We start from the raw sequence: 11,407 nt of genomic DNA, 5'->3' as shown, positions 1-11,407 counted from the left end.
TCGAATACCTCGGCAGCGGCGCGCATAAATCGTCCGCGAAATACTCGAGCGGGCCCCGCGGAGCCAGCGGAGCAGGGGCGCTACGAATAGTCAGCACGTGGCTGGCCAGGCAGCGAGCAGATGCATAAGCGCGCCTGATGTAATTCCGCAGCGGAGTCGGGGTAGTGAGCCGGCGGAATCGCCGTCGAGAGATGCGGCTGAGTGCCAAGCGCGACATGGCTGCCACTGTAACCAAATTGCTGAGGCGTTTGACACACTGACAATTGCATGTCAGGTGCGCGGATGGCATATTGCCTAAAACATCATCTACGAATACCACTGACAGAATTTGACGTGTCATTGGCAAATTGGCCGGAATGCTGGGCAGAAGCAGAATGGCGGTGTCACGACATCGCATGTCACGTTAACATTATTTCGCTCATAAATAATTTAAGTGGAAGCGCGTTGTCATGCATGGCGTTGTCTGGATCTTCGCAGTAAGTTGTGCATAGCACACAGATTCTGGTCCAAATGATGTCTTACCTGGAAACGTCAGTGTGATTTCAAAAAAGCAAGGACAAAATTGTTTTTAGCAAGACATTGGATGCGCTTAGACAATGTAGGCCACCACCGGCTTAACATGAATGCAAGATCTGATATCACATATCTAGCCGCCAGAATCTCAGGCAGCCGACACATCCAGCTGCAGTCCGCTGTTTCATTGCCTGTTGCTGTCATGGTCGAATTGCTGTTCTGTTTCCAATTGCTGTCACAAGTTATAACCGGATGCGATCAGATGAAAGTTTGTTTATTTATTTGCCATGCTGACGCACGGGCAATGTATTTGTGTCAAAACGGCTGGAGTTTGGAAGCGGTAATGGACATGCATGCTCGATACATGTGCAAATGATTCATTAGACATGCAGGAATACATGTGTAGATAGTGTAACTTGCATTGGAAACGCATCCAACTTAGTTAAAAGATAAGCAAAGCTGTGCATATTTTGAGAAAGCACAGAAGTTTTAGGCTTTGCATGGTAACTCAAACCCTGGTAGGCAATTGAAGTAGAAGCACTCAGAGTGATCCGATCGTGAACGGCGGTATAAAGCAAGCGATAAACATTTAAGTGCGGCAAGTTCACACATGGGGATTGATATAGGGCTGCGATATGCCGCGACTTCTGCGCAGTTTACCTCCTTCATGAGGCAAAGTACGGTCATTGCAGCGGGTGATCCGTGTAAAACTTCATTCCGAAAAATGATCGAGGATAGAAACACTCCGATATAAGAACATTACTTAGCGTTACACTTTTCCAGCCTTCAACCGAGATCGGGAAAGTGGATGTGATTAATTTCTTATGATGCGACACATTCGAAATATCCGGCCACTTTGCAACGTTGCAAGCTGCTCACACAGATACAATTGGGAAGGAAGTAAGCGATTAACGCATACGAGCCGATATTTCGAATAATTAAGATCATGCTTCACAATTGAACGGCTTTGTGAAGTTCGGAGATAGACCCTCACTAACATACACTCGGGTGGGGGTTAATTTGGTCCCACCCGAAGGTTTTCCGGAAATATTTCCAAACGGCGTCTCGCAGCCGCTCCAAATTTTGCATAGCTGTAAATAATTGAATAGCGGGCTGTTTGAAATAATGAAAAAATGAGATGTACGTCATAAGGTTCCTGACCTGCGGTAGGTCAAAGTCAGTTCATGGATTCAGCGAAGACAATTTTTATGGAATCTTTCAATCTGATGTAACAACGCAGTGTTAGACGAAGTTATACATCTCCGAGATAGCGTCTTAGGCAACACATAAATTGAATGAATGAGTTCTATTGACCTAGGGTCTGGTATAAAGATCACACCAAAGTCAAAATTTATCTGTTTTATCGCTTTAGAGCTTCCGGTATAAGGTTCTTTCTGCTGCTAGTTCTAAATCCATTGATCACACGAACTGCATTATACATATTCCATGGACTTCTTGAAGGTCGGAATAGGTTACTGACCTTAAATGTCCAAATTCAACATTTTGTTTAAGGGAGCATACCGTCTGACATAAACTTTGACGCTTATTCAAATGCAAATATCAAAGCGGCTTTGTGTGGGTTTGGTTACCATGATCTTTGAAACGTCAAAGAAGGTCACTGGCTTTAAACGAGCACCAGTGACTTTTTGCTTGCAACAGGTATTTAGTTTCTGAGACACCCTAGACACCAATCCAGAGTTTAACATTGTTTGACCTTATTTCACCCGATTGCCATGACCTAGGAACCTCAAGTTTTGACAAAAATGAGTTCACGTACAAGCCAATACACCCTGTGAATTTGGTGTCTCTAGCTCTCTTAGCTTCTGATATCTCTGGGGGCTCAAATGACCCCCACCCGAGCGAAGGGTTTTCAACCGGCCACCCGAGCGCGTTTTAAAATGAGCATAGGTATCTGGGAAAGGGTTAACAACCCTGTTCATCCACTATACAGTCAACTTAACTTGTGTTCAGTATAAGCACTCTAAATTGCAAGAATTTAAGACCTTCCTTACTAACATAAAAAGTTTAACTATATCACGTAGTATGCTTACTTGACGAGCGCGTCGGCAGCTTTCGCTGAGTTGACTCAGTCCGCCATCCCCAGCTCTTCTGTCAGTTCCTGGTCTGTCTAGACTCAGTAATTTATTAATGATCTTAAGGAGAACGCTGTCGAAACCATTCCAAAAGTGACAGCAATTCAGAAGCGGCAGTTCTTGTACGAGCGACCCATGCCCTTCTCGGGTCAACGTGCTTCTTTCTGATCAACTTAGCTCAATGGCTCCATGCGTTTTGTTATCTCAAGTCATGTCCCGGGAGGTAAATATGTAGCTGATGTTGGTTTTGCCAAGTACGTTCATTCACCGTTGTTCCTTGGCATACCAAAAGAGGTGTAAGCAGAAGGCATACTTTGAGGACAAGCCGGGGGCGCTTCGGTTATGCATGCCGTTGTGACTACATTGCTCACTTCATTTTCTATCTCTTGATATATTCGTCCCACGTCCCAACCGTTTCTGTGCTCTTTCCTTTCTCGCTTTTCCTCACTTCTTTGTTCTCATCTCATTAGAGCCCGCTTTCTCTCCCGGCTATCGCTCCCTTAAGTGTAATTCGTCACACCAGACAACAGTCCCCAGAGCAGTGTGCACGGCATAGTGCCAGCAACTATTTATATAGCTGGGCAGGAGGGCATCATCAGCAGCTCCGTCTGACTCACCCAGTGACGCGTTCACAAACAATCTCCTTTTGTCCATCATCGAGCTGCCGAGTTTTGTCCCACCATTCCACAAGTAGAGCTTCCCATAATACATTCGTCAACTGGTTTCAATTGCAGTCTGGAAAGCAGTCTTCCAGTGCCTCTGGATCGCTTTCGCACTGTGGCAAAGATAGCTACAGTATATTAAGTCTTGGATATAATTGCAATCATGGCTCTTCCACATTTTATGACCATTTCCCCGCCTTAAATCTATAAGTGCTTGATGCCCTATATGAATTACTCCATTGAAGATAACCCACCTTCACCATACCATAGGACAGAAGGTTAAGCGGCGTCTGAACAATCATGATGCATTTTGCAAGAAAAGCCGGCGTTTCGAGGCAACGCCCACGGCCACGGAAGATTATTAAATGTACAGTATCGTTGTATAGCTACATGAAGTAGGTAAATCGTGGTGAGAGTTTCAACATAGCAAATCTCCCATCTCAAAAAACCAGGAGCTAAAGGCATTTCTTGCTCATTTCCGGTAATTGGTGTTCATCGCTATGATACTCGGAATAGCGAGAATGTCTCTTAAAGGATGCAATGGACCGAAAAAATAACGAAATTGGTCTGTCACTTATTATCACAAGCCACTACCCATTATGAGAAGAGCAGCGTAGAGAAGAAATAGAAGTCTCAATATGCTCTGAATATTTGCAAACTTAAATGAGGCTTCAGTAATTCCCACGGGCTTCAATTTTCATTTACTGTGCCCATCTACATAAACCGTGTGTTTCTACCACACCGGTCTAAATACTACGAATATATTCCAAATGGCAGCAGCGTTTGTCTGAGCTATGCGGTCAAAGTACACCGAAGTAAAAGAAATTCAAGTGAGGACCTCAGCTCACGTCCCCTTTGCAAGGGAAGTTGGGAGTAAGATTGTATTTTCTATGTTTCATAATTTCTTGGACGTCCACCACAAACCGTCGTGGACACCAACCTTGCCGCACCGACGAAATGGGTGCAAGGCGCAAATGACGCATACATATAGACACAGCACGGATTTACACATTCGTCATTGATCGTACACATTTCGGTGTAGTCAACTGGATGCGGCAGAGACAGCCGATGAAAAGGACTGGGACAGGTGTTGTGCCGTTTTGGGTCAACGCATGGGCTGTTAGCGCTGGGCAAACGATACTGGTATGCCAAGGTGTTGGCACCGGGCACTTTTAACAGGTAATGGTGATTTGGTGCTGGTAGTGGCAATTTTTGTAATTAGTATTTATCACTACAGCGTCGTTAAACCAGCACATCCTGGTACATTGAAGATCGTCAACTCAACGAAAGGACTATTTACTCATAATGCGGAAAAACCAGAAGTTGGAGGTCTTGGTTTGCATCAAGCATACGCTGTCTTTGCCGCATGACATGTTTGATCACAACCATCAGGGAGGAGCTCATCTATGACATTTGGGAGTATTCTTACCAGAAAGGAGATTTCTGTTCGAGATTACGATTTCATGCGAAATAGTTCGTTGGTACGCAGGTCTAGACCACGGTACATGACAACGTCTTCAGACTCGATCCGAGCAAGCTCTGTGTTTCTACTGTCGTGTCGAGCTTGTTCGACGAGAACCGCATGCCATTATCGCTACTGTGCTCTGCTGTGCTGCACTGATAATCATGACTGGATGAGAAAGGGTGCCATCCAAGGAATCTGCCTCCCCCAGCCCAACGACATCTCATTCGTCCCGCCTCATTAATTACGGTAGGCGGGGTTTTGATATACTTGCTATGTTACCTTACACATTATAAATAGTATGTATCTTTTGATACATCTGATGTGCTATCAAAGCAGATCAGCTAAGCCGGTTGAAACGTTCGTTTGAGAAAAAAACGATTAGTAATTGTGCGATTGTGTTCATGAATCTAGGTCAACGCGATAGCAGCACGCTTCATAAACATGACTTCAGCTTCTGATCTCCATTGGTACAGTGATTTGGGATTCGTACCCATATCGCACCACATACTACAGTATAATGACTCATACAGACACTCGTATGACACACACTACCCACGCCGCCCAGGCAGTCAGTGTGGCCCTCGTCATTCCCAAGCCCGCGCGGTATTTGGTTTCGGAGTTACCTATTAGTCAGACAGCCCCCTATCTGAAGACAGTCACCCATTCATTTCGCGTTCATCGGGGCTGTGCGACGTTGCTCCCGAGTCATTCATTTCTCACACAATTAGTGTGGCCCAGCTCGGCCCATTTCTCACCGTTCTTGGCCGTCCACAGGTCTTGCCTGCGGGTGTCCACTCTCTGTTCGCCCATCTCCCAAAGATGGCAGCAGATGCGCGCCTTCTGTCATTGCTGTGGCCTGACGACCTCAGTATCCTACCCGCCCCCTCTCGCCTCACGTCATACCAGCTCCGGCGTGCGGTGACCGTCCAGTCGCGCGGCCGCCGCAGTCACCCCCGCGCGAAAGTCGTGGTCGCCCCCGTTCGGTCTCCGTGGTCACCTCCGTGCGGCCGCCGCCCCCCCCCCCCCCCCCCCCCTCGACCGCCGCAGTCACCAGCACGCAAGGCGGCCGTCGCGTCGCGCCGGCCGCCTTGACTTTGCCCCTGTTCCGCTGTTTGGCCTGGCGCCGCTCCAGGTGGGTCGGCGGCGGCGGCGGCGGCGGTGGCGGCAGCTCTGGCCGCAGCAGGCGTCAGGCGGCCGCCGACGCCTGACCGACGGCCGCAGGCGGACGCGTCGCCGGTGTCTGGCCCAGGCGGGGGCGAGAGCGAGTCAGCAGGGCGCAGGGGCGGAGGAGTAACGGCTGACAGAGGGGAAGCGGCCGCGGAGGAGGCGGAAGAAAGGGGGTACCGGACAACAGAGGCGTACCGCGTGACGGAGGGGTCCCGGGTGACAGAAGGGTACAGCGCTGTAGGCGGGGCACCGGGCAGCAGAGCGTTACTAGACGGCAGGCGTGCCCGAGGACGAGGAGTGCCGGTCGGAAGGAGTGCCGGTGCCGCATTCGTTCGCCGCCAGGTAGTCATGCACGCACGGTGGTGCGTAGAGGTCATAAGCGGAAGAGAAGAATGAGATGACCGCGGTACCTTGCGTATGGCTTCAGTCGTGCGCGCGGATAGCAACTTCGGCGGGATCGCCACCCAAGTGGATGGTCACGCTTTGAAGGCTTGACGGACAAAAGCAGCCGTGCAGTGCACATTCCATGGGCTGAATGGGCTGTAATGGTCGCCACCGGTCGCTGCCAACGCTACCAGAGCGTGCCTTGCTTGCAGGCAGGTCAGGCGCCAGCTGGCCAGGCTCCGTCGCAGGGGAACTCCCATGTCCACGATGAGACCCCTTCTGTTCAAACTGTTTAGCTGTGGTCCGTCAATGGCCGCTGCTTCCTGCGCACTGTAAGTTTGTGATGTGATCATGATATGGGATGCGTTTGTTACAGATTAGCCGTCTTTATCAATATATCACTAGTGAGACCACGACAGCGTATGCTAGCTCTCCGGTAACGTGTATTCCAGTGGAATTCCATTGATGGACTTGGGCTCAGATCGCACGCATAATATTGCGTGCCCCTGAAGCAGTCCAAATTGTCACCTTTTCCTCAAAGTCCTCTTGCAACACCGTCACCACCGCCCGCGCCAGATCGTTGTGCTGCTCCTGATGTCACGTTCCCAGCTGCCCTGGGCCCAGGCCCCAGCGCTCCGGTCAAGAGGCGGCCGCTCGGCAGCCCGGAGGCCTGGCTGTGACGGGCCGCGCTCGGTTAAGCGACGCTCGTTGGCGCAGTGCCGCAATGTGAGCACACAGGGGACGCGCCAGCCAAGGTGTCAGCTGATAGCGGTGACTAACAGAAGGCCGTGGCTGCCAGCGTGTGTACAAGCTTTCAGCAGCGGAGCCTGAAGTCCCGGCGTAAATTAGGCCAGGGCACGGGCACCAGGCATTGCGGTAAAAGCACAGGGTGCCGTCCTAAATCACCCGTTGGGTGAGGAATGGCAGTATCGAAACAAAACGTCCCGAGTTACGACAGATTAAATAAGACAGCTGAGGCTATGATGTACGGGACCGTAAATCAGCTGAAATTTTTGTCTGTCAACTTTAAAGGCAATGAATATCAACCTTTGGTTAGAGGCTTCCCAGTTTTCAGCTCTTTTGTTATTTATATTGTTATCAGCTCTTTTATTTCGATTATCTCTCCCCTCCCTCCTCTCTCCCTCTCTCTCTCTCTCTCCTTCTCTCTCTCTCTCTCTCTCTCTCTCTCTCTCTCTCTCTCTCTCTCTCTCTCTCTCTCTCTCTCTCTCTCTCTCTCTCTCTCTCTCTCTCTCTCTCTCTCTCTCTCTCTCTCTCTCTCTCTCTCTCTCTCTCTCTCTCTCTCTCTCTCTCTCTCTCTCTCTCTCTCTCTCTCTCTCTCTCTCTCTCTCTCTCTCTCGCCGGACGAATTTGGTCCCATAGTCTATCCTGTTATCTCAAAGGAAACAAACTAGACCTATTCGGCAAGCAACATTGGATAGCTGGCGTAGAACTCCGTCACAGTAACGCTACTGAGCGTCGGTGCGGCTGGCGTATGATGGATTAAGCCAGGTCGACGTGATAAAATCGGTGTATTTGGGCTCCTTTTCGTTTTGTGCCCGCAGTGGGGGTGATACTGAATAACTCGCATCGTGCTGAATAACCCTCATCACATGAATAGCAGCCCAGCGGCAGATATGGTCAGGAAGATATCAGATCAGGACGTACGGATCAGGCGTGGTATGTACTGGCTCCACCATCCCGTTTTCCCAAGAGCCACGAATGGCAGCGTGACAAATCCAGGCATGTTGGAAGCGGTTGTCGGACTACATTAAGTATCGGCGTAGCCAGCCTGTAATATCCAAGTCACGAGGGGCAAAAACGCCTTCCCTCGAGAATTTCTTCATTTGTTGTACTGGGCCTGGGATAAACTCGCATTGCACGGTCTACACAGTTTAAAGGATCGTGCCATCATGTAGTCCCTCAAGAAACAATACATTGCAAATACACACAGGAAAGCCCGTTGAAATCCATGCTCGACGTTATTGGGCTTGCGTTATTGGGCACCAGAGCGCGAATTGGGACCGCGGATGTGACTTTGACAAAGATGTCACCGCCGTGATCTGTGATCACGTGACCGCCGTGATCGTGATCTGACACATAACCAAATTCTTACAGGAAGTGTCAAAATAGTTAAACCGAGCTGCTAGAAGCTTAGCACCCCACTTGTATTGGGTACAGTTATTCGAGAGCCAATATCGGGGCGATCTATGTGCCTCTCCTCCGGCGAACACAAACGGCCCACATCCCAACTAAAGTGATCACCATCAGCTTCCTCGCCGACCTCCATGACGTTAGCAAAGACTCGGCCCAGTCCCGCAGTCGCGGCTAGCGAGCTCGGGCCTCGTCACGCCTGCTCGCGCGGGCTGGACTGTGTCCGCTGAGGCTAAGAGTCGTGTCGGCTGCATACCAAACCGCGCCGATTGATCTGAGCCGTGCTCCGTTCCAGCCAGAGTCATGGGGCGCCCACCAGCGGCAGTGACTGGCGGCTGGACGGGGTTCTGTGGAGACATTGAAATCGATGGCGAGACGCGGCACGGATGGACGGCTTCGCTGCAGGCCGAGCATCGAGAGCGTACGCGGTGATGAATTTCTGGCTGGGCAGCTCTAGACCAACCGAAAATCGAGAGCGTACACCGTGATGGAGTTCTGACCGGACAGCTCCAGACCGACCGAACATCGAGAGCGTACGCGGTGGTGATGATTTCTGGCAGGGCAACCCCGACATACGCCGGCTCGATCACGCGGAGTTCACTCGGCTTGCCGCTGCCTGAACTGTCCACCCACTGGGGGCGATTGACTGCTGCACCGGGCCGTCTCTGTGTGACGGCTCTGTGTAGATGCACGGACGTGTCGCGGTCCAGACGCAGATGCACGGACGTGTCGCGGTCCAGACGCAGATGCACGGACGTGTCGCGGTCCAGACGCAGATGCACGGACATGTCGCGGTCCAGACACAAATGCACGGACATGTTGCGGTCCAGACGCAGATGCACGGATGTGTCGCGGTCCAGACAGAACCAGAACACGTTACTTTCTGGTTATGAGGTCCGGACGTTTCTCATCGGAATAATGTATCGGTATGTTTGTACTTCGGCAAACGTTGGGAAATAATAGTCACGATCCGAGGACAAATAAACAATGTGGTGATCGATTTTCATGTCATGTAAAATGTCATGTCACGCCATGTAGTGAACAATCGGTATGCTTGTTCACTCTTTGAAAATTATTTCGAATGTTCCAACTTTCAAGTTTTTGGTATTCTGAGCACCTTTTTATCTGACTAATGATTAAAAACAAAAATGATAAGCAAATGAAATAAAAACAGAATCAGCCAGAAATAAATTGCAGCATAAGCTCATGCATTTAATGATGTGCGCATTTGATGGACTATATTCTCTTCCCTGTACAGGTCGACACTAGAAGTTTCCCCCAAAGCATGTTGTCATGTCATGTGTCTTAGTAACCCCTAATGCAGGGGTCTCAATCAGTGTTATTATCATCCAAATCATCTTTATTGCAATGCCAGTCATGAATCGATTCTTTCCTGATCCTACCACGTGGATTTAAGCTTGCCCAAAATCGGAAACACTGATCGTTGACATTTCGGAGCTATATCTTTTTGGAGGCGGCTTCCCTTCGTCAGCATTCTCTGTACAGCATCCATAGCAACATTCATAAATGCATTCTATTTTAATGCAACTTCGGACGTCACCAAAATCCTGCGGAAACCAAATATAGTTTTATTCACATAAATTTATAATAAATCATCAACGTGTTAGCCATTGTGCTTCACCGATGCAGGGAGCTCGTTAATAGTGCCGAACTCAAACTTTACCATAAAATAAGAATAATAACGAAACAACTTCATGACAGATTTGTGTAGTTGAGACTCTTAATATCCTCTTATTTTGACGTCAAATTAAGATTAAGAGGAATCTTTCAAATCGAAAGATGTTGAAGCAAACATGAGATATGAAATAAGCACGCCTGTAACTATTGGTATACTTTTGAGTGGGAGTGGATTGCTCCAGACAACATTATTTCTCTGTTCAGTAAATATCCTCTTTAATATGTCATTGTTTAATCGCGTCATCGTACCATGCTTAACATGACTGATGGCCAACTACCGCCGTTATGTCTGGAAATCGTGCTCACGAGCGTCAGATATGAACGACTTGACACATTTTGCTTGTGCTCGCCGCCGCACGGCTTATAGAACACCAGGATTTGAATGGCGTATCTATGGCGTCATGGATTCCTGGGTGACCTTGGAAAAGTCTCCCTGAAATAGTCTGCGCATCTTCGCGGGCGTGTAGCTCCGAAACTGGAGGGGAGTAGGTTTTAAGAACGGCAGGGCTCTGAACTGCCCCGAATGATCTTCTAGATGGCTATTACAGTTCAAAACCCCATACAAATGTGGAACACTCCCTTTAAGAGTTATCACCGAATTGCATAGTTACACCAGCAACTGGATTTGAAAAGTCTGGCAAATCTACTGCGCCAATAATGTATAGATAGACTGCAGAGCCGTTGTTTTTCATAACAAAAGAATCACTCATGTGAATGTCCTTGCCCTGATCACGTTACGGAATATACACCACCCAGATATATTTGAGCGCGTCTCTTCTCTGCAGATGCGTCAGGAGTCACAGCCGCGTGTCTAAAATAGCGCAGCATCTGTATTACGTGAACGATGGCCGCTCAGTAATTGAATCTGCGCCGGTATACCGTTCCGTCGCGTCCGCTGACGCAGGCGGCAGCGTATTCTGGTGTCCGCGCATGCGTAATTGGGATCGTCACATCCAGCTAACATACACTTAACGCCCAGGAAGAGTTTAGGATATTTTCTTTCCACTCAGCTAGATAATTGAGCGAAGCATACCAAATTTTGATTGTCCGGCTTGAACCAGGGTGGGCAACTGGCGGCGGTAATGAATTGAACAGGTGGGTACAGGACGACAATATATTGTCTGGAACGAAAGGCAGGCACACATTAATGACGGTGGGTTCTCCTCTTCTCTCCTCTTCCCTCGTGCATGCCACGCCGAGTACACCTTTGCATATTGCGCAGCGTTCCTTCGTCCAGCACGTGACCCAGACCTCTTCCACCCCGGCGCACCGCC

The 11,407-nt window shown here is 49.2% G+C and overlaps 1 protein-coding gene across 1 annotated transcript in view; it reads right to left on the bottom strand.

Annotated features, from left to right (window-relative positions):
* Nucleotides 1-9,223, bottom strand: part of LOC119107390 (ras-related and estrogen-regulated growth inhibitor-like protein) — a 23,493-nt gene extending 14,270 nt beyond the window's left edge. Inside the window, exon 1 of the mRNA XM_037230825.1 lies at nucleotides 9,091-9,223. Within this exon, the coding sequence (XP_037086720.1) occupies nucleotides 9,091-9,223 (133 nt within the window). The remainder of the gene's footprint in view (nucleotides 1-9,090) is intronic.
* Nucleotides 9,224-11,407: the final 2,184 nt, after the last annotated feature.

The sequence above is a fragment of the Pollicipes pollicipes genome, unplaced genomic scaffold (genome assembly GCF_011947565.3).
Source record: "Pollicipes pollicipes isolate AB1234 unplaced genomic scaffold, Ppol_2.1 Scaffold_6686;HRSCAF=7923_pilon_pilon_pilon, whole genome shotgun sequence".
In the NCBI taxonomy this organism is placed as follows: domain Eukaryota; kingdom Metazoa; phylum Arthropoda; class Thecostraca; order Pollicipedomorpha; family Pollicipedidae; genus Pollicipes; species Pollicipes pollicipes.
Note: the sequence above shows the minus strand (reverse complement) of the source record. Positions and strands in the feature narration are given on the sequence as shown.